This window comes from Poecile atricapillus, chromosome 10 (assembly GCF_030490865.1).
Source record: "Poecile atricapillus isolate bPoeAtr1 chromosome 10, bPoeAtr1.hap1, whole genome shotgun sequence".
NCBI classification, from domain to species: domain Eukaryota; kingdom Metazoa; phylum Chordata; class Aves; order Passeriformes; family Paridae; genus Poecile; species Poecile atricapillus.
The window spans coordinates 1,906,718-1,934,076 of record NC_081258.1 but is presented as its reverse complement, the minus strand read 5'-3'; the positions used below and the strand labels follow the sequence as shown (position 1 = coordinate 1,934,076).

At 41.7% G+C, this 27,359-nt stretch overlaps 1 protein-coding gene across 1 annotated transcript; it reads left to right on the top strand.

The window, feature by feature from the left end:
* Positions 1-156: 156 nt before the first annotated feature.
* Positions 157-27,154, top strand: DYNC1LI2 (dynein cytoplasmic 1 light intermediate chain 2). The gene is made up of 13 exons (XM_058845532.1): positions 157-417; positions 1,060-1,133; positions 1,538-1,654; positions 7,652-7,882; positions 14,090-14,256; positions 14,596-14,689; positions 15,307-15,442; positions 15,750-15,861; positions 16,528-16,587; positions 17,313-17,354; positions 17,764-17,881; positions 18,833-18,949; positions 24,158-27,154. Exons 1-13 carry the CDS (start codon positions 323-325, stop codon positions 24,262-24,264), a joined length of 1,470 nt encoding a protein of 489 aa, XP_058701515.1. The 5' UTR covers positions 157-322; the 3' UTR covers positions 24,265-27,154.
* Positions 27,155-27,359: the final 205 nt, after the last annotated feature.

The following is a 27,359-nucleotide window of genomic DNA, read 5'->3' as shown; positions in this document are numbered from 1 at the left end:
TGAGCAGGTACCGGGGTGTAGCGGGGGTCCCGGGGCGGGTGTCGCGGTGCAGGAGCGGGCACTGAGCGGGTGCCGCTCCCGGGCCAGCAGGGGGCGCTGCTGCCGGGCGGCCGCAGGACGGCGCGCGCAGGGCGGGCCGGGGCCGGGGCTGCCCGGGCACCGCCTGATCGCGGGGCGGGCGCGGCGCGCGCGGGGCCGGCGGGGCGGCCGCGGGGCGGAGGGGCCGGCGGGGCCGGCGGGGCCGGCGGCGCGCGCGGGCGGGCGGGGCGGGGCGGGGTCCTCGCGGCCCGGTGAGGTCACTCTTTGTGGCGGCGGCTCCAAGATGGCGCCGGTGCTGGCGGAGAAGAAGCTGCTGGGGCCGGACGGGCCCGGCGGGGCCGAGCTGCCCGGCGAGGAGGACGAGGGGCAGAATCTCTGGTGAGCGCCCGCGGCCGCCCGGGGTCTGCACGGCGGGGCGAGCCCGGGCTCCGCGGGGCCGGAGCAGAGCGCGGGCCCTCGGCCGGGTCGGGGCCGCGCTCGGGGCCCGCGGGCGGCGGCGGGGCCGGGGGTAGCGCTGAGGGGCCCGGGGGCAGGGCTGGGGGGCCCGGGGGTGAGTGACGGGACCCCCGCGGCCGCAGGGACGGGAGGGCGGCGCTGAGGCAGAGCGGGGCCCGGGACCGCAGGGGCGTCCGTGGGGCCGGCTCCGGCAAAGGCGATCTCGTGTTTCTACGGCTTTTATTTCTAACGAACGCTTTAAAAAATACCTGTAGTGGCAGAAAGGCGCATGTCGAATGCAGCAGTCGATTGTGATGAGAGTTAGTTGAAAAGTAACGTTCTGCAGTATTGTGGCCCCTTACAAGGGAGGAGAACTTTAAATGTTCCTGCCTGTGGTTTAGAAATCATGAAAGCTCTGCTCGGGAAGGTGGGATGCTTGTGGTGGTTCGGAGTGCAGTTGGCCTGTGGCTGTGACAGCAGCCCTGCTCGTACACAGCCCGCATGTGCCGGGCCGTGGGTGCGGATGTGCTGAGCTCATGGTGCTGTCACAGCCGGGATAACGCGGCTGCTCTGCTGCTTCCCCAGGTCCTCCATCCTCAGCGAAGTCTCCACACGGTCCAGATCTAAACTGCCATCGGGCAAGAATATTCTTGTTTTTGGTAAGTAACACATGCAGCCAGCTGGGTGTAGGTTTGTTGTTTTTTTATCTGTAGAAACAAAGCATATTTCAAACACTGATTGGAGCAAACTGACGCATGGGTTCATTACAATTGGGTTATGTAATTTGATCTGTGGTCTTTGTCCTTATAGATCTAGTTTCTCTTTATTTTCCACTGTTAGATTTACAGCCTATTTTAAGTAATAATAGAGAACAAGACAGTTCTTCTTTCTTGTTGTTCTGGTATGAGCCATTGGATTTAACTGAAATACTTGAAAGAGAACAGTAAGTAACTGTGATTCAGAAGTGTACTTGTTAATTAAGCAAGTTGTGAAAAAAATATTTTCTATGAAGTCAGATGTAATTCTGAAGGTGTCTTTTTTTCCTCTACAAACTTACTGGCAGGTGATGATGGTTCAGGCAAAACCACACTTATGGCTAAAATACAGGGAGCAGAGCATGGCAAGAAAGGAAGAGGACTGGAATACTTGTATCTGAATATTCACGATGAAGACAGAGATGGTAAGTTTGTTTCAAATGCAATCTCTTTAATTAAGTAGCTGCCGTGCTGTTTTAATAACTGTGGTTTGATGAGTGCATTCTGGGCTACGCCCCAGTCACAGGTTCAGCATGGTGCTGGGAGTTTTGGAGCGGTGTCTGTTTCTGTGGAGGGAAAGGTTTCACAGTCAGTGTCCCTTCTCCCTCCTGCCCCTCTGTCAGCCTGACCTGTTCCTGAGGCAGGGCAGCTCTGGGGATCCCTTCACTGCTAGGGGAGATCCCTTTGCAGATGGTGACTTTGTAGCAGCTGCAGTAGTGTTGCTGTGGCTACTGTGTGACTAGAGAAAGGGAGGGATACATCCGTGAGGATTTCATGCTCAGCATGGATCTGCTCACAGGGGTTTGGTGTTTCTCATAGGGGCTGTGTGTGGAATTTTGATTAGCTATAACACAGATTTTAATGTTTTGCTTAAGTTGACTGAGTGAAGAACAGAACTTAAAGTCAGGATTAGTGTTTCCTTGTCTCAAGTTGGAGCTGGTCTCTTTGCCCCTTGTCTTTTTGTTGATGCTGCTGATTGCTTGTCTCTACCTCTGTTGATCTCATTTTGGGCAAACTGCTAGACCTCCTTGTGTTGGTTTGTCTTTAAAAATGGGGAATGTAAGTCTTCCTATTCCTGACTTCCTTCAGAGCTCAGAAGCGGGAAGCAGTGGTTGTGGTCCATCCCTGTTCCTGGGAACAAGCAGACTAGGAAGATCCTATAATGGTATTTTAAAACTGGAGGTGCACTGAAAGCTTGCAGGAGTGATTAAGTGCCATATGTGACTGGTTGTTATGGAGATTGGGCCTGCTCTCACGTGGCAGGAAGCTGCCTTTGGATACTAAGTTAGGCACAATGAAAGGATGAGTATATTGCCATGTCTTCCAGGGCCCTCCTTGCAGTTCCTAAAAATCTTCTGGGCTGTAATTTTAAGTGCTGAGCCATTCTTTGCTTCTTCAGGTTCTGGGTGTAAGTGCTTTTCCACCATGCACAATCTGCTTTAGTTCTGCACAAATACTTCAGAGGGCAAAACACCCTTATGATGAGGAGGGCTGAGACAGCCTGTGTCATCAGGCCTCTTGCAGCTTCAAAGGAGATGCTATTACAAGCAGAAGGATGTTTGTGCTATTTTTTCCTGGTGTTATCTATCAAACCTCAAGTATATCTCTACACTGGAAATATTTTGGGGCTATTCCTGAGTGGCTGAAAGTGATAAGTATTTGAAGTGATTAGGAGAGGCCTGTCATAAGAACTCAGGCAGTGCTAGCAGGAAAAAAGAGAGCTTTTTGACTGACTACAGGCTCAGCTGGCCAATTCAGGTCTTCATGCATCCTCTAATGGGTGTGTTAGGAGCTAATAATACGTGCCTTTTTCCTTTCTGTCTCATTAGTGTCATCCACAAGCAAAATAAATAGCAAAGTGGGTCAGGACCTCCCAGCAGGCAGAGATAACGTTCTTTCTTCTCTAGGACAGTTTTGGATTTGGTTTTTAAATTCTGTGTGCTTCAGATGAGTGTATGCTCATATACAGATTAGGGAACAAAGCCTTTATAATTGACCCACAATTCTGGAAGCCATAAAGAAGTTCAGGGTAGGCATTCAGGAGCTCAAGAGCAGATGAGTGCTTCTGAGGGTCTCTGCTTTTTATTAGACTCCAACCTAGCCAAGACCAGATCACAAGGATTTCCAGGGGTGCCAGATCAACACTGGTATCTGAAACTCTCCAGTGGAGTGAGATAATTTCAGCTTTTTCCCAGGTGATGGATTTATTTGCTCTTTGTCTTATTCTTCTTAATTTCAGATAAGTTTACTCTGTCCAGGAGAAATATTTTCCTCATAGTGCTGAGTCATTCATTATCTCCTTCTGTCTTCCCCTTGGAAACCTTAAGGAAGATCTGTGTTTCCTATGCTGTGGTTTCCTCTTCCTCTTCAAGGGATGTTTGAACCTGGCTGCTCCTTCATCTAAAGTAGAATTTTTCTGGTTTGCTGGATGCAATCTTAGTTTATAATTACTTTCCTTCTAAAGATCAGCTCAGCAATTAAATTGTATTAAATTTTCAGTTTGTAGGAAACTTTAACAAATGCCCAGGAGGCATCTCTGCTTTGCAGGCCCCTGTGGTAATCAGAGGTGTCCATGGACTGTGTAGTTTTCCCTGTCTCCTGCTGGGTTCTTGGCAGCTGGATGCACGTGGGCTCTGTGCTGTGTCCAGCTGCTCCAGCTCTGCCAGGTGTCACTGCTCAGTGTGACATGTGCCTTTGGTCCCCAGGGTTCAGGGTCCCTTAGATTCTAAGTCTGCTACCGAATCCCCGTCTGAAAAGTCACTTTCCTAGGGAAAATATATCTTTTTATTTTAAAGATGTCTCAAATGCTGCCTAGGCCAAGCCATTTTCTCAAGAAGAGGTTTGGAGAGACATGAGAAGCAATCCTGGGAGAGAGAGGATTCTCCTAAATCCTCAGCTACATTATCCTTGGAGCATATGGCTGCTCCTGCATACATGACACCATAGTTCATCTGGATGAAAGCATTTATAGCACTGCCTACAAACTTAGCTTGGAATATTAACTGATTTTGGAGCTCAGGCCCCAGAGTCCTCCATTAGTGGAATTTCTCAGGGAGTGTGGCAAGTTTCAATTTTTTGCCTCTTTATGATGAACAGATGTTTTTTTGTCTCTACTGGTTAGTCTGCTTTTGAGGACTGAGAATCTGAATTCGTAGGAGGTAGAAGAGAAGCTGTGCATAATTTTCCTAAAGGATCTGTGTTTCCAGAGTAGCTTTCAGAGGCCCTTGCAGGGCTAGGGCAGAGTTACTGCGGGGATGTAGAGCAGAACAGGGAGCCAGCCTGCATGGCCTGCTCTGTGCTGTGTGTGTCAGCTGGAGCCACAAGCACCGTGGGGACATTTCTGACCTGCTCAGACTGCAGACACATCTCGCCTGTGCCCAGTGTGCAGGGAGGAAGAGCCATTCTGGGGTTGCATTCTTACTTGTAACAAAATCAAGCAGTCTTGGGTTTTGCCTCAGGTTTGGACTGGCCTCAGCCATATCATATGCATATTCCAGCTGAACTGGTTGTTCCAGATTGAGCCAAGTCTTGCTGCTGTACTGGTTTCTAATAGGAAAATTGTCTTTTTTTTTTTTTTTTTGGTCAACATCTTTAAAATAGTTCTCTTGAAAGTTTTCTCCATTTTTGCTTCTCTTCACAGTTTGAGCAAGGGATATCTAATTGCCACTGATATCTTTTGAATAGATGCAGATGTAGTTGCTGTTCACAGAATCAACCATGTGCAATAAAATTCATCAAAGCTGGAAAGTCTTCTTCTGGACTAAGGGGATAATGGAATATTGACAGGATTTAGAGATGTGATTTTAGCAGCTTTTATAATAGCCTGTAATAAGTAGCCCCTGCTTTTCCAACGGGATCTGGTAATTGTTTGCTCTGTTTTTGTACGTTATGTCATTGCCAGTAAGAAGGGCCCAGTTAACATTCATGACTAAGTAGGAGCTTGATGTGGTGCTGACAAAGCTGAATTTACCATCAAGTCCTTGCCAAATTGTGAGCACCCGGTGCTGTATTTTTAAGTGTGTTTTATGTTTTAGCAAGTGTAAATCACATTCTTCTGTCCTGTTAGAAAGAAGCAAAACCTTTCCTTTTCATACAAAGTTACATTTTTTCACCAAAGTACATTTTAATGTGAGTGCAAGGCTTCCAGGTTTCCTAGCAGATTGATTCTGAGTGGTAGTTCCAGCTATATTCTAGTTCTACTTGTATTCTAGTTCCAGTCTGCATTCCAAATGTTAAAGAAAAATTAAATCCTTAAGGGGAGCAAAGGTGCATTGCAAACAAAATAACTTTAACCTTAGATACTGGATTTAAAACATGACTTAGAAGCAGTGAATTTGGATATTATTAAGTTGCATTTAAAATTCTGAACTTTTTTTATTTATTATTTTTATATTATTAATTTTTGTAACTTGCCAAGGTGTGAAAGTCTTTTCTGCAGAGTGTTCACCACAGGAGAATCCATCAGGGCTGAGGAGAGCTGTAAACTTGCATAAACTATGGATAGATTTGCATTAGGTTTTCAAAACTTCATTCATGCTCCAAGGAGACAGTTGTACATACACACAGTCCCTGTCTATTAATAACCTTTAGCTCATAGAAAGCTCACGGGGTTTTTATTTACTGGGAGGCTGCTGCTTTAGGGCATGTACCCAGGATGTTTCTAGAATGCAGAGTCCTGCACAGATGTTTCATTTGCTGTTGTGTAATAGCAAACATATAAATGTGTTCACATTGTGTCCTTGCTCTCTATTTTCCCAGACCTCTCCTAGATCCTTCCTCTGTCCTCAGAGGTCTTTGGGAGCTTTAGATTCAGACCTCCAGTGCTGTGGGAATCCCTGTGATGCCAGTGATTGCTGTCCTGGAGGGGGACAAGGGAGTGGAACAGTGCTGGGTGTGCACAGGTGCATTTCTGAGCTCCACCCTCACTGATCACTGGAGAGTGAATCGAGGGGTGCAGCTGGCAGTGAGAGGAGCTGTAAGTTCACAGTGTGGCTCTTGGCCTGTGTGTGTGATCACTGATGCTGGAATGTCTTAGGACAGCCCAACAAAACTTAGAAGAAATGCTAAATGTAGACTGCCCACATACAGCACCTTGATGAGAGAGATGTCTGAAACTGGACTGCCCAGTAATTTTGTCCAAGGCCTGATTAAGCAGGTAGGATATATATATATATTTATATATATATATATATATATCTTCTTCCAGATTTCTTAGCCAAGCTTTTGCCTTTTTCTGAAGTCAGGAGGAGTGGATTCCCTCCTAGAATAAAGTTATGATAACCATAGTAACTGGATTGATTTTGTGAAGCTGAAAGATTCAGGACACAGAAGTACAGTGAAGCAGGGTAATTATGAAGCTCAGTAGCTACATTGAAAATCTGTGTTCTGCAGTGGCTGGTTTGCAGATCTGTACGTTGCAGAAGTCACATACTGTGTATGTAGTGTAGGAGAGACTCACTGTTCCCTCTGGATAGCTGTAGTAAAATAGGGAATACTTAGGGAGAGGTACTAGGAAGAGTCTAGAAGATCTGAAACAATGGTGTTGTTCCTCTTCAGCAGAAAGTTCTAAGGATAATGTAATTCCTTCCTTCCCTTCCTCCCTCATACCTGATACATCGTTTCTGGAGGAAACTCCTTTTTCAGTTCTTATACTCTTGCCAAGAGTTCAGTTTTGGGGTAAAATGCCAGCTGTCTGACCCAGCTGATCCCCCTCTACTCTGCCTTGCATTCCAATGAAGTATGCAGCCACTATCAAAAACACCTGGGGGAGAAACACGAAAGCTGCAATACCAGGTCATTTTTCCAGTGCTCATGCTGTCAGGAGCCTGCAGAAGGAGCCAGTGTTATGTCAGTGTGAGATAAGAGGAGGTGGCACAACCTTGTTGGGAAGGTGGGAAGTTCATCCTGTATTTGCTCCTCCCACTCCTGTGCTAGAAACTTAAGCTGCTTATTTCTGGTATCTTGTTTGCAGCTTATTTGTGTTGGGAGGTGTCTTGGGTGTGTGAAACCAGCTTATGTGTCTGGGAGACACCGAGGGCAGTGTTCATCCCCTGCTGGACTGGAGCAGGGCCACCCCTTTGGGCCTGCACTTACACATCCCCTGTGTTCTGGGTTCACTCTGTGTGTTACTAATGCAGGACTGTTGTGCAGCGATTAAAAACTGTCCTGACAGCTGTCCTGAGTAAAAGCTCAAGAACAGAAATTATTTTTTTTAAAGGAAAATGTTCTGAGCCCAGGAATGAAAGCATTTCTGACTAATACAGGTATTTACACAGAACCTGTCTGTTAAACAAGCAGGCCAAGTGTGCTGGTAGCTGGTTCTGCTCCTTCCACTGAACACTGATGCTCTCACCCAGTCACTCCCAGCCTGGAAAAGCAAACCCTGGCATCTGCTGGATTCCAACTGTGCCTTTTCCTTTCAGATCACACTCGTTGCAACGTTTGGATCCTGGATGGAGACTTGTATCACAAAGGGCTGCTGAAGTTTGCAGTTTCTGCCGAATCCCTGCAAGACACCATCGTGGTCTTTGTTGCAGATATGTCTAGACCTTGGACTGTTATGGAGTCTTTACAGAAATGGGCCAGTGTCTTGCAAGAACACATTGATAAGATGAAAATTCCTCCAGAAGAGATGAGGCACATGGAGCAGAAGTGTAAGTCTTTGTGAATCCATACATTGCTGTTGGTTTTTTAATTAGCTCTCACAACTTTTGATCAATTTCTTTGCGTGTTTTAAGAATGGGTTACTCTTATGGGTAACTCTAGTGGGTTCTTACAGATAAGAATTACTCTTAGGTTGTGATTGCAACTCTAATTCAAATAGACTGTATTAGGCTTTAAAGCAGCTCTTCAAGTTTTGCTGACAAAAGATGAGATTGGTCTAGATCCTGGGCAATAACGAGATTTTGATAATTTGATTTTTAAAAAGGGGAATTAAAAAAAATAATATAATGACAGATTCACTTTTTAAAAGACAGTGACAAAATTCAGTGATGAAATGAGCTGTCTGCTTGGCTGTGATATCTCAGCCAGGTCCCATTCCCATACTGTGCTTGTCTTACAGAAGTCTCTCTGCCTTGTTTTTCTGGTGGCTCAGGCTGTGAACCTGGTGCAGCTAATTGTGTCTCACTACAGCCATTCCTACCTTGTGACTTTAGGAATGTTGTATAAATGAACCTTCTTTCCTGGCATATCCATGGCAGGAAAGAATCTAGCATTGGCAGACAGTCATTGTTGCAGTATTGGATCCTGCAGCTGCTTTAGTGGTGTTGTTTGTTTAGTAGTTAATTTAATTAGTAGTTTAGTGTTGTTAGTTTAGTAGTGTCAAATGTTTCTTGAGATTTTTTTTTTTTCTGTTTTCATATTGAATTACTCCAAAATAAATTCCTTTAGTGGAAAAGACCTTATCAACTTCCAGTCCTTTCAGATGAGGTATATTCAGGCTGATCCTTTGTGGTTTCTGCTTTTGCTCTGGGCTGGAGTGTGGAACCCTTGCAAATATGGTCTGGTAGTTTCCTGAGCTGCCTTTAGGGAGCAGTGTGATCTGTTTGACCAGTGAGCACTCAGGTGTATTTGTATAACTGATAATCCTTTCTGAATGTTAAATATTGTGTTCCCAGAAGCCTCGTGCCTGCAGCATACCAGCTGGAGTTTAAACTTAATAATTAAAACTACCTAGGTTTGATTAACAGGTTACATTTAATGAAAAAGTAAAATATGAGAGTTTTTAAGGGAAAATGATTGGTTGGTTTTATGTGTGTCAGATATTTTTTGGGAATGGGAAATGGAAAGGCAGTTCCAGTATCAATATCCAGCAGCTAACCCAATTTGCATGTTTATGAGATGCAGCAAATGTGTTTCAAATCCAAATAAAGGGGGAGTTTGTGTACTTAAATTTTCCTTTTGAAAAGAGAAGCTTTTCAGCCTTCCCTTCAGAGTGCACTCTGTGAGGGAGCTATGGCAAAGCTCGAGTGCCCTGTCTGAGGAGCTTAGAGGGATTTCCAATAGTGGTATCTTAGAGAATTCTAAATTAAAGTATCATAGAAACTCCTGGTTTGTTCTGAGCTCTCCTGGAGTCAAGGGAAGAGGAGATGGGAGAGGGGCTGAGCTCCCCCTGCCTGGCTCTGGTGCCATCCCCTGGCTCAGCTGTGCCACACAGGGCCCCAGTGTCTTCAAATTTCCATCTCCTGTTCTCAGGCCCTGTGAAGGACCCTCATGTCACCTGGGCACATCTCTGGCTTCTCGCAGACTGTCCCTGGGGCCAGCTCTGTGCTCCGGACTTTGGCCACCATGGCCTGTAATTCTCTGGGCAGTCTGTGCTGAGGAAAGGTCTGTTGTAACTGTGTCAGGGTGATGCACTGGGTAGAGCACACGTGCTTGGTGAATGCCTTGGGACTGCTGCCCATCCTGAAGCTACACAGCAAAGCTCTCCTACTGAAATCCTGCTGCCTGTGCCTCCTGGGATATGCTGCCACTTAGAAAATGAAGTCACTGGGTTGCAACAGCCCAAATATGTAAAAACCAGGATGATAAAAGTGCTCATGAGGCCAGTTGAAACATAGAAATGGAGTGCAGAGTGATGGAGTGTGCTGAATTTAAGCCCCCTGCAGCATAAGAGCACGTGGATGGATGTGTTTCCTGACTTCACCTGCAGACTATTCCCTTACTCCTGCTCCTCCATCACAAGCTGAATGTCCACAGTGTTTCCCGTGGCTGTCACACTCAGCACCAGCAACCCTGGAGGAACTCTGCTCAGCCCTGCCCCACTGGCATCCACTGGAAGTGCTGCAAGATGTTCTTTCTCCATTGCTAAGATCCTAAGAGTTTCCAGAGATGCCTGTCAGCTCACCCATGTCGGTGCAGTTGGACTTTGCTTGCCTCTTCTGGCAGGATTTGGGAGGCCTTTCTGCACCCAGCCCTTGCTCCTGTGTTTGCTGGTTGAGATTCTGACTCTTGGCTTGCCTGGGTGGGTGAGAAACTTCCCTTTGGAGTTAAAGAGCTTCCAGAATGGGCAGCAGGACACACATGGAGGCAACAGGCTGCTTTCTTGGGAATGTACCCAGAGCATTGCCTGCCTGCACTCCCCCTGTCACTGAGCTGCTCTGGGGGCTCCTCTGCTAAGAGCTTGGCTCACATGAAGTCAGGTACATAATGTCAACTGTGGACATTTAATTCAGGCTCAATTGTGATAAATCATTATTTAAATAATGCATATTTGAATAATTATTTCAGGGAAGATGTGAATGTTACCTCCCCTATTTAAGACAGCAGAGGAGATAAGGTGGCTGTGAGGAATGAAGAACTGCAGAAAGGATGTATACTGGTAAAATGGCAATTACACCAATGACCTCTGGGGTGTTTGAAGCTAAAGAATTGAAACACAATAACATGTTTTTGCATTTTCCATTCAAACTGAATTAGTTTCAGGTTGTCTACCTTTTTGTTTTTTGTCTGACATAGAGCTGAAAGATTTCTTAAGCTAAAATATTTTTTAAAAATTAGTTTATCCAGGTATCTTTTGTCTAGGAATTCTTTTCACAAGACTAAAATTTTTAATGATCAATAAAGATAGGGCACAAAAAAACCAAAAGTGATTGTGAAACGTTAAAGAATGTAAATATGGAATGATTGCCTCAGAAAAATATTCTTAATTTTTCTCATTCTGCTGTTCAGGACCTGTGGGATCCATCCATTAAATTGTGGCATTTGCCTGCATTTCCACATTGCAGTTAAAGAGCACTCCAGGCCTGAGCATATTACTGTTGCTGGAACAATCAAACCTAATAATTGCTGTCTCAGTAGTGCTTCCAGTCAGTGCATGTCCTAAGTGATGCCGCAGTTTTTGGTGGAGTTACCTTGCAATGCCTCGTGAACAACAGCAATGGGAGCAAAAGGTTGCTGGAACCTCACTTTCATTTGCTGTATTTAGTGCAAAACTAAAGAGCCACAAGTTTGGTAGATAAATCAGCATTCTGTAGTGGAGGTGTGATTTTAATGGCACATCATCACCTGGTGAGAATTTCTTAAACATAACAGGCCATACTGAATACTCAACGTTAGTAATGGGTGGCAAAATATTACAGATTTCCAGAGGAACTGTTGTTTTTCTGGCTTCTTATTTTATGTGCATCAGCTTGTGGGTATTTCCTATTGAAAAACCTTAAACCAAAGTAATTTTCACTACTTCTTAATAAAGAAAAGAGTTCTTTTCCATACCATATAGAAGATGATTTTTCAATTAGAACTGTGTGGAGGAGATAGTATTCATAGCTCACTAGGAGGAAAAAAGGAAAAATGAAATATTTTTTGGGCTATTTGGGTGCACAACTTTATATCCATTAAATATGGATATTTTATATCCAGTAAAAGCCTGAGAGTGGAGCTCAAATGAGACATAGCTGTGAGCAGTAAGTATGAAAATGCTGTGTGTCAAAGAAATGTTTTGTCTGCAGTGAGCTACTTTATTACCTTGTTAGAGTGCAGTTTTGTTCATCAGGGCATCTGACAGTGCCTGGGGTCCAGGTTGGATATCACAGGACTAAATCCTGGAGGGAATGGGGGTTGAGTGGAAGGCTGGAGCAGTGTGTGAGAGCCTATTGCTGACAGGCACTCACTCCTGCTCCTGAGTTAAAGTGGTATTTGTGTGCTCTGGGTGCTGCAGTCGGAGGTTCTTGCTCTGGCAGGTTGTTTCTGTGTCCCACTGGTCTGTGTCTGACAGGGATTGATGCCAGGCCAGGTGCATCCCTGGGAAGCCACAGAGAGCTCAGCTCCACATGGAGGGGTTTTCTCCCTCTGTGTGTGAGGTGTGGCCTTGGTGCTGCTGCTGGGTCCTGCTGACTCCTGGGGAGAGGGGGAGCTGGGATTGTGCCCTTCATTCCCATTCAGCAGAAATTCATGAGGATAAAATTCATGAGAATGAAGCCATCAGACTTCTGGAATTTCCACATTGCATTTGTTCTTATTTACATTTCTGAAATCCTTAGAGCATCTTGTGTTTTCTCATGTTCTCAAGTGTTACTCTTTTTGGGAGAGGCCTTTTTTCCCCAGAATGGAGGGGTTTATGCTCCCAAGCATCTCAGTAAAGAAAAGATAATTTTGCTTTGATATGAACAAAACCCAGGAAAGGAATCCTGTCTGATTATAATGCTGTTAATTGAGAGCTGTATTGTCAAATAGTCTTTTCTATGTGATTAAGTCAGAGAGGCTCATCTGAACCATTGTGGGAGATGCAGATGGTGTTCTTTAAACTGCTCTTAATACACTTGAACTCAATAGTAAATAGTAATGGGAAAGCTAATAAAGTCAAGAGGTACTTCAAAAAACTCTTTCTAGTTAAATGCTTTTGGTGAGATAAAAAAAACTCATGGAATGTGCAGAATGTATGATGGAATTTTGATTTGCTGTAGCTGACTAAGAAGCAGTCCTGGAGGAAGCATCCTTTGGAGCACTGCTGTTTCCTCTCCACAAGAAGGCACTGCCTCCCCATGTTAAAAGCAACTGCATTTCATTTTCATTTGTTTGTATTTCCTTGCACCCTGGCATATATTGAATTGGTGATTGGAAGTCTCATAGTCTGTATTTAGTTTGGGTTTTTTAGGCTTTTCTCTGGAATGGAGCTCTTTTCCACAAGAATCACAGTTTTATATTTCAGTTAAGCATTGTAGATTGTGCAGCTTTAAACAGAAGAGTTTTCTGATTTGTTCTTCCTTCCATGCACCAACATACCATTGCAGAAATGGTTCTGGTTTTGAAAAGATACCATGACTTCTTTTTGCAAGGTTTGTATAAGAAACTTGCCTGACGTTACCACTTCCTAAAGCTCAGGCGGCGTGCAGTGCACTCCAGTTCCTTCCCAGAACACGGAGGATGTTCTGAGCAGCCTCTCTGTGTGGCTGGGCTGGAGATTGGTGGCTTTTCCTGAGTTCTCCTCTCTGTCCCTACAGTCACTCTGATGCTCCCACTATTTCTAAAATAAAGGAGCGTTTGTGGGAGCAGATCTTGGAGTTTGCTTGGCTCTTTCCATGAGGGTTCCTCATGGCTGAGTGAGGAGGAGGAGAGCCCTGCCAGGAGCAGCCACATCAAGGACACAGATTTATCTGGTCTGTGACTTTGGTCTTGAATAAAAGACATTAAAGTGTAGATTGTAGCTCAGATTTGATAAAGCATGTGTGGGCTCACAGTGCATTTCCAAAATGAACTTAATACTATTCCTTAGGTGCTTCAGTATTGGGTAGGAGTCAGGACTATTGGAACATTCTTGCCATAAAATAAAAATACTGAAAACATAAAAAGCATTTCGTTTCCTCTGGACCTCACTGTAGTTTTCCAGAATACAGCTCAGTCTCTTCAGGTAGCCTGAAGATGCCCTTGAGGCTGTATTTATGCAATTTATGTATTTATAGTTCTAACACTGGATGCCTGCAACAGAAATGTAGAGTAATAAGAACTAAAGTAATGTAAGAAAAAGTGGCTGTTTCAGGTTGGTGCTTCCTGTGTACATTTACATTTTCACCATGCTTTCTTCCACAGTAGGTGCAAATTGCAGGGTATAAGCTGTGTTGCTAAACCACATTTATATTTTCTGTTGCCAAATGCCCTATAATGAAATGTTCAGGAATATTTTGTAGCTCTTGCAGATAATTGTGATTCTTTATAATGGCTCCAGATCCCACTTGATTTGGCTTCCTGTAAGTTTTGATGGAGGAGTTGTGGTGTTGGAAGGGGCAGCAAGGATTCAGTTCTCACGCAGTATAAAAGTAAATTAAAAAAACCCTTGAGATTTCTAGTTAGTTGTAGTTGAATTATGGTTTAAAAAGAGCTAGTTCCTTTGTTGTAGCTTAAGAATCTCTCTCTTTTAATAGTTATAAAGGAGTTTCAGGAGTATGTAGAACCTGAAGAAGGCTACCAAGGATCACCACAGAGGAGAGGCCCCTCGTCTGGCCAGGAGGATGAACACGTTTCCCTGCCCCTCGGAGACAACGTGCTGACTCACAACCTGGGCATTCCTGTGCTTGTGGTGTGCACAAAAGTGAGGCTCTGCTTCTCTTTGCTGCTATGCAAGGGTTTCATTACTTCTCTCTTAAAGGCATGCTTTCTACAGACATGCAAAATGAATTCTGGATTAATGGTGGAGGGATTTGTTTTACAAGTGAGCTGCTGCCATCAGCATCAATTTTTACTTTTATGGAATAGTAATAACTTTATCAATTATATGTTAATTACTTTAGTGTTTGGTTTATTGGTGTTATTTTAGAACCAGAGACTCAAAATAAATATGATGGGAGCATGTAAGATTAAGGAAGGTGTTTTAATATGTGCTGGGATTAAATAGCTGGGTTTTTCTGGTTTGTTTTCCTTCCTCTCTCAGTGTGATGCAGTGAGTGTCCTGGAGAAGGAGCACGACTACAGGGAAGAGCACTTCGACTTCATTCAGTCACACATCCGCAGATTCTGCTTACAGTGTATCCTTTTCTGTGCTGAGGAGATTGCCTCTAATCTGGAAGCAAGAAGAGATGTTTTCATGTTGAATTGCACATAACAATAATGTAAGAAATTGCTCTGCAAGATTACTTGGTATGTAATTGCTGGTTAGGGTATGTGCTATACATAGCTAACCTTCGGTAGGTATGTGTAGTGTTTGTTTTTTTGAAAATGTTGACAGATGTATAAAATATTTTATAATTTTGAAATTGTGCTTGGGATTTAGGCCTTTTGTTCCTTTACAGAGGATTGGTCTTATATTTTGTGTTCTTTCTTGGTTTTCCTCAGAATTTGCAATTTCCATGTAAGCCTGAGATCTCATTTGTATTAAGTTTTTGACTTTTTCCAAGTGAAGTAGGATGAAATTTTCATGTAAGCCTGGGAGGATGGGTAACTTTTGTGTATGTCAAAGAAAAGTGCCATGACCCTTGCCTTGTTATATCCACTCCACCCCTGCATACTAAGTTTCTCTAATTTTGCCTGGAATTACTGCTCAAAGCTAAGTCTAGTAGCTATAAATCTATTAACTCCTGTTTTGAATTTCTTACTATAATTTAGAAACTGTATCTTACCTGATTTTCCTCAACTAGAAACCCAGATGGGGCTGCCTTGATTTATACATCAGTTAAGGAGGAGAAGAACCTCGACCTGTTGTATAAGTACATTGTACATAAAACCTACGGTTTCCAGTTTACCACGCCTGCCTTAGTGGTAGAGAAGGATGCAGTTTTTATGTGAGTCCCTGGGACAAGCAGCACAATGTCAGAGGGGTTTTTATTAAGCACTGCATGTAACAGGGATATAAAAATTAATGGAATGGTTTGTTGTTCAAAAGCTTAGTCTTGTGGAATCCCAAATTTAAACACCAACTTAATGCATATTACTTTGACTCAGACTATACCATTCCAGTTTTTGTATGCTTGGAATTTAGCTGAGAAATAGGGCTGATCTATAAGAAAATTGCCTTATTGAAGTAGAGGGCAGTAAATAAGGGTCTCTGTAGAAGCTGCAGAAAAGGCAAAGCTTTATTCTTTTTTGCAGACCTGCTGGTTGGGACAATGAGAAGAAAATTGCCATTTTACATGAAAACTTCACAACAGTAAAACCAGAAGATGCATATGAGGACTTCATTGTAAAACCTCCTGTGAGAAAGGTATAAAGGACTTATTTCTTTCTGTACCCCAACAAATAAGTAGAGTTTGCTTGAATGGCTGCTAAGGACTATTAATGTTGAAGAGCTCCAGATACAAATTTTTTAATCTAAATATATAAAATATCAGGCTTTCTTTTATTAGTTATTTAAAATACTGCAAGCAAACCCAGAAACCATTCACCTTATTGAAAGAAAGGCAGTCCAGGAATAGCAATTTTACATTTACCAGTTTTGCATGTGTGGGGCAGAAACACCCGAAGAAAATGGAGAATTCTCTTGTAGGACATTTCCATTTATAGTCATATGGCTTTGAGGTTGCCATGCAAAGGTAAAGCAAGGTCATCTCAGGTCTTTAAAGGGATGCTGATGAGATCAATATCCAAACTAAGAAAAAGGAATGTGGGTACTTACCAAGTGCTCATCTCTATAGGACAGTGCTCACAGGCTGGCATCACTGTTCGTATGCTCCAATATTTTTTATTTAACATTATTTTTTAATGGCAACTTCTTAATGTTACTATTATTTTAAATGTGAAAGAACAGTTTAAAAAAAAAAAGTAAACAATAGTCTTAAAGATTTGCCTCTCCTTTTGATCACCAAAGCATAAAAACCAGTTATGGTAATTCCAGTTTTTGCTTATAACAACAAAATGTTTTGTTCAACAGTTAGTCCATGATAAAGAGCTGGCAGCAGAAGATGAGCAAGTATTTCTTATGAAGCAGCAGGTAAGAAAGGAAGAATGAAAATAAGTCCTTACTATGTAAGATTTCACTTTAATTTCTCCCTTATTACTGCCTTTAGTTTTTCATTCCTCATTTAAATCACCAGGTAGCTGTTTCTCAGCTTTGCAAATTCAGATGTAACTGTGAAGTAGAACTTTATTCTAGCAAGTGCAACCAGGAAATATGGTCACTTATCTTGGCAAGCTTAAGGGAAGATATGCTGAGAATAGAAAGAATTTACATGTCAAAGGAGAAGAGGAAGTAGAGACTTTTTATTTCACCACAAAGTTGTATTGATCTGTGAAATATAAATACTCTTAAAACCTAACATCTGAGCATTGCAGTTTCCTTACAGCCAGAGGCTTGGAAGACTACAAATTTGGCCATGCTGTAACTTGTTATTTTCTTTATTGCTCTATACTTTAAAAAAATATAACAATTCTTCCCTATCCAGGTGATTATAAATGTCCTGGAGGTTACAGACTGGGGTGTCTGTGGTTCTGGCTTTGAGTTCTGGACTGGCTGTGTGAGACAAAGGCCCAAAGCTTATTTACTCCTTGCAGTCAGTCCTCTAGAGGCAGAGTGGGGAAGAATGGAAATATCAAAGAGGAACCCTGTAAATATCAGGAAAAAGATCAAATGAATTTATGGTTACTCAACTTTACTGTATTTTATTCCTCTGTATTCTTTGAAATGTATTTAATATGCTTAATATGTTGTTTTTGCAGTCATTCCTTGCCAAACAGCCAGCAACGCCTACAAGAGCATCAGTAAGTAGATCCAAGGAAAAGAGTAGGAGGTGTTTTGTTTCCTTCAAGGGAAAAGGGAATGATTCTAACCTGCAGTGGTCCATTATTTTATATTTAAATGTACCCTACATAATGTCCCCAAACTGCAGAAAGGAAATAAATAATGAGGCAATATTTTTAAATGCTGCTTATAAATTCACTGTGGAAATATTGGATTATTGAACTGAAAATTTCCTGCAGTGATTCAGCCTTTCCTGTAGTAGAGGCACATCCCAAATGTAACTGATGTTTTGGGTGCTTGTTGTCTTTCTTCAGTGTGCATCACTACAGTGCCAATAGAAAGGCTGAAAAAGTATGTGATGTTAAACTTGCTTAATGTAATTAATCCTTTGAAGTTCTTCTCTCATGTGTGTGATTTGGACTTTTTAAGGAATCTCCTGCGAGAGGCCCTGCAGGATCCCCAAGAACTCAAGGCAGAGCTGGTCCCACCAATGTACCCAGTGCCTCACCAATCACATCAGTTAAGAAACCAGATCCAAATATTAAAAGTATGAATGAGCATTTTACTGTTCTATCATATGTTATTTTCCTTAAAGTGAATCCTCTTCTATAGAAAGATTTGGGGGATTTATTCACTAATTGTATAGTTAGTTTAATAACAGAAATGCATTTACAACATAACTTTGGATTGACATTTTTCTTTTCTGGTCATTTATACGACTTGGAATAGAGTTCTGTTACTGCCAAGCAGTCAGACAGGTCAAATGCATTCTAATTTCCTTAAATTGCCTCAATACATTTATTATGCATCAGTTGGGTTATTAGGGTGGAGACTGCTCTGAACTACAGTTTCATACTTCATATCACTTACTCTGGAATCCACAGCGAGCCCTATTCCACTAAACCCTCTCTGGAATGTCATTTGCTGTAGCAGTCACTTGGAAATGAGATCTTTCCCAGAGATGCAGCTCCATGGTACTTAGGGGTTTCTTTCCCCTCTGGGCATTAAGAAGGTCTGCAGGGCCAGTGTTGTTTTTTGTTGTGTGCTGTAGGGCCATGCCTCACTTCCAGGGGATAAAATACCCTTCTGGATCCTGTCTTATTGCTGAACTGCCAAGTTTTGATTTGTTAAAAGCAGTGTGGCATGAAAGGCTGCACTAGAACATCTGTGCAGGTTGTTAATGGGCCTATCAGTCTTTGAATTTCATGTCCATACTTAATAATCTTGCTCTTGGTTTCTGCATTTATTAAAAACTTTAAAATGCACAAATACTTTGATTAAAATTTCATTACACCCCCCCAACAAGCAGGAATGTGCATTCAGCCATCTCTGCCTATGCCAAGTATGCAAAGGACTGGGGTCTTCAAACTGAGGACAGACTTTCTCAGAGCTGAGGTTTATTTCCTTGGTTAGGAAGAGATTTTAATGTATGTGAAAATATGTTATCATTTACCAGCTCTAAGTGTTCTGTGTGATCTGTATTTGTTTTTTTCTTTAGATAATGCTGCAAGTGAAGGTGTCTTGGCTAGTTTCTTTAACAGTCTCTTGAGCAAAAAGACTGGCTCTCCTGGAAGTCCTGGTGCTGGAGGAGTGCAAAGTACAGCCAAGAAATCAGGTATTGGACATGTTATTGCAGCGTGTTTTTAATAGTTTATTTGGCTTCTTGGTCCATGGGTATATCTCTTACACTGGTCAGGAAAGTGACAGACCATGACAGATGACTGTACCAAAATGTCTTTAAAAGAGGAACCAAACTACTGCAACTTCATGACACCAGGGCTTCTGTTAAACCTGATATAACTTAATTCTTTGAGTGAGGTTGTACTGCTGCGATTTCAGTGACATTTGAGTCTTGATCCTATGCTGAAAGTGCTGATTTCTTTTTCAGCTTCAGAATTCCTTCCCTTCTTTTCTTTATGCTTCACTGTTGCAAAAGAGATGCAGTTTTTTGGGTTTGGACTGGAGTTAGCAGTGAAACTATTGAAACTTCCCCAGAGTTCAAGCTGAAATGAATTACTCCTTGTGACAGCTTAAAGATGTTCACTCATTAATTATTTATTATTTTATTGCAATCCAGCACAGCTGATAACACTGACAAATGGGTGCCTTCTCTGTCTGTGCTGTGACTGCAGTGTGGGAGATTCTTGCTGGTGAATAATGCAGCAGTTCAGTGAAAATGAAAGAAACCTGTCAGAGTGGCTGGTACCTACCCAGACCTTGGTGGTGCAAAATGCATTTGTCCGCCTGACAGACAGAATTTATGGCTTTGATTCTTTGACTGTTTCTGTTCAATACTGTCATTCCCATCACATTGAATGTTCAGGAGCTTCCCTTCCAGAATTCTTGCACTATTAAATTATTGATAGATACACTGATCCCATGCTTGTTCAATCTTGTGGGTTTTAATGGTGATGCCAAACCCACAGTTCCTCATGCTGAGAGAGGAAGGTAAGGGCCAGACATTCCAAACTGGAAATGAGAAATATCTGCTGCCAGCAGATGATGGTTCTGTCAGTCAGAGAGCCAAGGCAGTAGGAGTCTGGGTATTTTTAAATTTCTATTTAATGGGAAGATTTATATATGACATTTCATGTTCTGGAAGTTCAAAAATGCATAGGATTTGACTTAAAGCAAGTCAGGTGTAATTTTTTGTGTGTTTTGTTTCAGCGTGATGAATTATGTAATTTTGTCTTTATTAAATTTATTATTTATTAAAAGGGGTTTGTATTATATATGATTTTCATAATAATATTGTTTCCATGTTATAAGAACACTGAACTAATTCTTTCATAATCCAGAATGCCTTCTTCAGTTAAACACTGAAAGGTGTCCCTGCTTCATCAAATGCAGCCTCATGTTTTACTTACCACAAGGTCAAAATAACATTTTATGGCAATAGAACTAGCAATATTTTTAGGTGTTATTTCATCCTTGCTTTTTATCTGAAGCAAAGTCAGTTAGGGAGTACCTGGTTAGTGATTAAAAAGCAAACAAACTCAGAAATAAAAGCTGTAATGTCACCTCTTCAGGAAGCCTATTCCAGTACTTAATTTCTCAGTTATTTTGTTCCCTTGCCCAGTGTTTCTGAATCCCAGTACTCTTGGTCTTTGGGTGGTGATGGAGCTCAGTGTAGTCCTTTGTGTTTGCAGCAGTGTTTGGCTTTGAAAGCTGTTCCCCTTTGCCTGTGACTTGTGTGTGGCCTGCAGGAACAGATTTGTGTGCAGGCAGTGTTGTTTGGCTGTGACAGTTGTGTCCCCAGGCACTCTGCTCACCCTGTTTGCTTTGTGCTCAGAAACAGCTGGGGGTGGCAGACAAGGCTCTGCCTGCCCTGAGAAGGGGTGAGCTGATCTGTGCTACAGATGTGTTCTGTTCACATCTCTCAGGGGAACACGGGCTTGTTTTCATCTTTCTGATGCTGAGCAGGATTTTTTGTAACAATTCACCCAGTTTAATACATTTTCTGCCTCCTGGTATGAGGTTTCTAGTCTGTATCAAATTCCCTCAGTCTCTCAAAAGCTTGTGTGTTTGCTTGATCATTGTTTCCATTCTATCATCATGCACCACTTTGGTAATTTATGTAAATAACTTTTTCCCTCCAATCCTATCTTTCCAAAATCCTTTGTTGTCTCCTCAGGCTCACTTACCTACCTGTCTGCTCTCTTCAACAGCTGGACAGGGTAGATTGCTGAATAAAAGTACTGACCAGTGCTATGGATAATTAATGGGTAATTTTATGAATTAAAATCCATTAATTATCTCTGAAATATCAAGGCTTTTTTTAAAGTTTATTTCTGTGAAGGTGATATGAGATGTAATATCGACCACTTTTCCCTTCTCTTCAGGACCTGTTATCCTGTCATAGAAATGTGGGTGGCTTGGCAGAACTTGTTGGGACAGACCCTGTTGGTTGTTGTGCTGGCAGGCTGTTCTAAGCACCTAAAACATAACTGCAATTTCTGGAAAAACTGCTACACTAGTCTGTAATGGGCTGTGCTCTTTCCTCTTTCAGTCTTCTAGAACACTGTGTATTCCAGGATTTTTCAAAGATAGCAAGGTTTTTTTCCTTTTTTTTTTCCCCCCCTTGTGTCAGCATTAACTTCTAATTGGAATAGATTTCTCTCCTGAAACATACAGAGACAGCAATCATACATCCTCCCTTAACTTCCTTGATTTTGATAGACTAAATTAGACAAGTTCTCTTCTAGTCTCCTGCTAGAGGCTGAGCTCTGTTTTCCCCACTAGTTTCTTCAGTAGTTCCCATCCTTGGCTTATTCTTGTCTGGGACATGAATGATCAGAATATTGTACTCAGCTCTGCAGATCTACCTCATCGTAGTGCCTGCTGCAGCAGTTCTTTCTTGGGTGGAAGTGCTTCTCCTGAATAATCTCAAGGTTGGCTTTTCTTGGCTACATCGAGTTGGCAGGTCCCATTCCTTTCCTGACTTTGGGAACAGAACAGTTGGCTTTCACTCACAGGAGAAGGTGCCTGTTCTTGACATCTGCTGTGCTCACACCTTACATGAGCCAGTGTAAGATTAAACTGTGTTGAGAACGTAAGGGCTCCTCATGCTGCTCTCTGAAAAGCTCTTGTTGAGTTTGTGAGGTACCTGGTGCTGGTGAGAACAGAAGAGAGATGAGCCATTCCTTTGTGGAAGAGTTGAGCAGAACATCTTGGAGAAAACATTATTTCCAGCAGCACCCTCTGTGCAAGTAAATGTGCTAAAATTATCTTTGTAGGCATTTCAAGTGTCTAAACTGTTTAAAGAGCCTGACGTTTTCAGAAGGTTGATGACAAAAATATTTAGCTTTAAAGAGACCATCTGTTTCTCTCATTGCTAGGAATAGCCTGAGGTTGAATCGTTGAAATTCTGTCCCAGGATGTGAGTGACACTGTGGTTCTCAACAATTCTGGTCAGCCTCATTGATGGATTGGTTTCTACTGTGACAATTCTTACCTGAGAGAAATCTCTCTTCTGGGCAGTGTCCATTTTTCCTGCTGTGCAGTGCTTCTTGTTTGCCTTTGTGTCTGGGCTCTCTTTGATGTCTAGACTGTGACATTTCAAAAAAACTTCAGTTGGTTATTTCTGTGGTGGATTATTTTTCTACATCTTAACTTCTATAGTCACACAGTTATTTCATTCATATTCACAAGAAGATTCTTGCAAATTCTAAAGCTGCTTTCCCTCTCTATTCCTGTACAGAGGAGAAAGAGCTCAGGTTCCCTGCTCTCACTCTGATCTAGAAAGGGGAATTAATTGTACAGAATTGGGGGCATGTAATTGTCCAGAACACAACTCACTGAGTGGGGCCATCAGTCCTTGACAAATTTGTAGGGAAAATGAAAGCAAGTGTCACTCTCATTCACAGTTAAGGGGAAACTCTTATTTTCTTAAAAACAGCTCATTGTTCTTCTCCTTTGGAAGGTGCTCCCCATGGTGGTAAAGGGAAGTGTGTTCCCCTGCATTGGGAGAGTTTTTCCTGTCCACATGAGGTATTTGCAGGACACTGCTTGGGGTTATTTTGGAACCCTAAGGAGCCAGTTCATCCAGCATAAAAAAAAAGGTTATAGTTTTTATTTAGATCTGCTCTTGTTTAAGCAAGGATTTTGTGTGGCCTTTATTGTTTTAGGGTTTAGGCTTTTTTAACTCCCAGGTGCCATAAGTCTACATGTGAAGTGTTTTGTATTTTAAGTTCTATTACAGTACATTAATTAATGTACTAATTCCTAAATTTTGCTTAAATGCTCCTACTTTGAGTAAATGCTGTGTAGAATGCTGTGGCTTATGACTAGTGCTTAGGTCTAAAACCTTCCTAATGATTAAAGGTAACCTTTTAACTTGGTTATGTCTTTGTACTTTGGAAAAAAACACTTGAATCTTTAACAGTCAAATCTTGCCTTCTTAATGTTTTCAGCATGTACCCTGGAAAAAATCCACCTAATATTTCACACACATTTGAGCTGGAAAACAGATGCTTGTTAAATTCTTTGGCTATGTAAGGAAGCTGTACATGGTTATATAATCTACTTTTTGTCTAAAAATATAGCTTTTTAATCTTAAATGCTTGTATGCTCCATGCATTAGGATACATTGTTCCAATTTTGGTGATGAATTTGTCCGTGGGTTTATAATTTTCAGAAACACTGAAGTAAGCTAATGTTTCAGTTAGGGAATTGTTAAACAGTTTTGAGTCTAATACAGAAACGTAAGATATGCCTTTCCATGAAATACTTCAGTGTGTCTGGTTCCAATTGAAGAAGTCCTTTGAAATGACTGCTTGGAGATATTATATGAATATGCAATTCCTGTCCCTGTTTTAAGGGAAGCATTGGCTTCAGACATGAGAGTTCTTCCTGTTAGTTGTTTCATGTTGAAATGCAGTGAGTACAAGTGTGAGTACAAAGTACAAATAAATGAGCTTTTTTTAGCAGGTGTCCTACATACCTTGTGCTTAAAAGTTTGGTTTAAATAAAGTCCTTCCTATCAATGCTAATAATAGAATTGTGTATGCTTGACTTTTTACAGAAAATTCCAAAGGTGGTTATTTTTAAATGTTAGTTGCTATAAACATATCGCTGGTGGTGTTGTTCTTTTTGCTGCTGTGTGGTTCAGCATTTCATCTCTTTAAAGTGAATCAAACCTGAGTATCAGTTTTTACACAAAAAATACCCTGCATTGTGCCAGGCTCTGTGTCCTTGGGGAGGTGACAAAATAATGAGAAATAAAAAATATGTTGTCATCTAAAGGTGATTTATTGAATGCTTGTGCTTCTTGGTTGAAACATTTCATTGAAACTCGATTGCTTTGTGTCCTTTTTCTCTCCAGGACAAAAGACAGTTTTGGCAAATGCTCAGGAGGAGCTGGACAGGATCACACGCAAGCCTGACCCCATGGTAACAACAAACTCTCCTCCAACAGAGAACGAGGCTTGATAGGGCAGAACAATGCAGATGTAAATGACCAAATAACTATGTATAGTGATCTGATAAGACCAGGAATTTTCTGCTATGGCAGATGCTATCAGTTTTCTCGGGGCAGGGGAAATGAGCTTACTACATCATTGCCTTGTCCCAGTAAAAAGTGCACATTCAGGAAGTTTGCATATAAAATCCCTCTGTATAAGATAACCATTTAGAGTTTATATAGGGCAATTCTTTTGGTTTGGAGGTAAAGCAGGTGCAGCTGCATTTCCTGTTGTGAAGAACACAGAGAAGCAAAACGGAGAATTCTCTTAAAAGTACTACTGACTGCACACGAGGCAAGAAAGAGAACTGAAACCCTCTTTCAGAGTTACTGGAATTGGCTACTTGTATGTTTGCAATGCATTATATTCTTGGAGTGGTGGTGGTGGTGGAACAGCATTAATTGGGGGAAAGAAGCCAAGGTGGGGAATGGAGCCCTAAAAGGGGAAATGGATTTGGGACAGCGAGAAACCAGAATGTTGGATTGACTGGAGAGGAGCAATGTTGTCAAATCCTGTGTTTCACAGGGGGTAAATAGTCACTGTTTTTAAAAGACTACTTGACATTGGAGAATTCCAGGCCAAACACTAAGAACCATGGGAATTTATTCTTGTTATAAATCTTGTTTTAGTTTTTAAAGAAGTCTTAAAGAGTGTGGATGCCCTTTTTGGTGTAGCTGACAAAGGGAGAAACTAAACTTGTTTAGCTCCAAGTGCCTGGCACAGTATGTGATGTGTCTTTAGAAGGTGCTTGAACTTATTGTGCACTGTAGTACAAACAGTCACTGTTTGGTTTTATTTGAAAAACAGTAGTTTGGCAATTTGTATTTAATTTTAAATCCTGTTTTCTGATAGCTTCTGCCTTTTTTATGCCAAGAGGCTGGCCTATGAAGAATGGTGGGTGACGGATCATTTTCCCATAATGAAATGTGCTACAGAACACTCTCAGTATTTTTCTTTCTTACTTTTTTTGTAACTAAATATTAGCTGCCAAGCTAAAATGGATTCCTGCCTTACACCTATGGAGGTTTTTAAAAAAAACTTTCAAGGCCCTAGTTCCAACTACATCTGCTGCAGGTGCAGCCAACTCCAATTCTGAAGGTAACGTAAAAAGTATGAATGTGTACCCGATGGATATCCTGAAGAAGTTGTTTTGTGTTTTCCTTCATGTAGCATTTCATTTGGAAAGATGGGTTGTGGTTGTCCCTGTTGCTCTAAGGGAGCCCTGTCCATGGTCACATAAACCCTCATTCTGTACAAACAAACACAACTGCAGTGGTTACTGAAATGGCACTTTGATTTTGTACACAGTATGCTTGTTTTACATGGACACACTACCAGAAATTTAAAAAAAAACCAAGCATATTCTGTGCTCTTAATGCTGAAGGGAAAAACCACAATTTGAATTATACAGAGTTTACTTTTTATTGATATGAATTTGTTGTACTAAATCTGATGTCTGGATATAACTTCCCTAATATATATTGTAACTTAAATATACAGAATTAGACTGACCACTAACACAGTGCTGGGTGTTAACCTCAACTCCTATGTTACAGCAAGAGGCTGTTCATGTGAGTCTCTCTAGACATCTAGAAAGCTAAGAGTATTTACTTGCCTCTTTGACAAACATTAACATGAGTATGTTACTTGTGCCAGTTTTTTTGTTGAAAATACTATTTTTTTTTTAATTTTTTTTTTTTTTACTTTTTTAAGAAATGGTATGACCTGAAGTTATACAATTGTCTAGATAACAGTTAGACTAAGACTGTGGCTGGCTGATGGTGATGTGGATGCACTTCCTGGTGTAATGGGTGCCAGTTGCAAGTTACCACACCAGAAGTAATTACACACTGTCCTCCTGACACTGAGAAGTGAGATTGGAGACTAAACCATCAAAAATTGGACAAGAAAATTGAAGTGTGTGATTGTAATGGCGTAGTTTGAAAACCTCAGTCTGAAACTGCCTTTTTTTGTCATCTAACCTGATAAGCACTTTTCTAGCAATATGGCTAAAACTTACAATTGAAGTATTTTCCAGATGTATAAAAATGTTGAGTATACTAAAACTGATCAAAACTGTTACTGTGTGATATCTTACCAGCTTTGCAGAAAGACAAACCAGGGACAGATTTCCGGTTTCTAATTGCAAGTGAATGCTCCTAGTTTACTGAAGAGAGGTGTAAGTAATGTAGCATCCTGTGGGTGCCGAAGTCTGCTGGCTTTGGTGAGCTGCACAGTTGTTATTCTGGTGTCTTCAAGCATTGGAACCAAAGGCCAAATGCAAACAGCCTTTACATTTTCAAGTGAAACTTCATTTTATTTGCAGATACACTTGTATGGTAGACTGTTTAAACTATTATATGCCTATATTTATATGCATTATAGTGACTGCATCTACTGTTCATGTTTAAACTAAGAAAACAAAAGATGAAAGCATTCAACTTGAAGCAAATAGAAAACTTTAAAGATTGGCCCTCCATAAAAATGCTGTGGTTATGCTGCTTGATTTTAAGTTTGCACTTTTTTTATTGGCATTGAAAAAAAGAAACAAAAACTGTTTAAACTGAACAGAATTTTGTATTTTATTTAATTTAACTACATTGAAAGTGACTGCTCTGTACATCGTGAACTTAACAATATACATGCTGTAAATGAAAGTTCACTGTCCTGTATACTAAGTTTATTGGTTTTTCTTCCAACTTACAATTAGGGCTGCAAATGTATGAAACAAACCTTAGTCCAGTTGTATGGCTTTAACCAGGTGCAGTATGCAGTCATGTGGAACCTTGCTTTCTAGTGCTGGCAAAACGAGGACGTCTTTAATTACTGGCTTCAATAAACATGAATCCAGACTGCTTTCTGCTGTGCTTTTGTCTGGGAGATGCCCTCCTGGAGCTGTTTGTGTGGGAGCAGGGTGTGGGTGAGCTCTGTGAGCAGGAGGAGCAGGTTGGCTGGGAGTTGTGTCCCTGGGTTAGTGACAGCTAACCCAGCCTCTGCCAGTGCCCGTCCTCTGGAGCTGGGAGCTGTGTCCTGTGCCAGTGGAGCAGAGCTGTGCTTGTGGCA

Excerpts from the sequence above, each read along its gene's own strand:
- DYNC1LI2 (XM_058845532.1), top strand. The coding sequence starts at position 323 with ATGGCGCCGGTGCTGGCGGAGAAGAAGCTGCTGGGGCCGGACGGGCCC. Across the intron at positions 1,655-7,651 it reads TCACGATGAAGACAGAGATG|ATCACACTCGTTGCAACGTT; the intron begins GTAAGTTTGTTT and ends TTTTCCTTTCAG. Across the intron at positions 15,443-15,749 it reads GAGAAGGATGCAGTTTTTAT|ACCTGCTGGTTGGGACAATG; the intron begins GTGAGTCCCTGG and ends TCTTTTTTGCAG.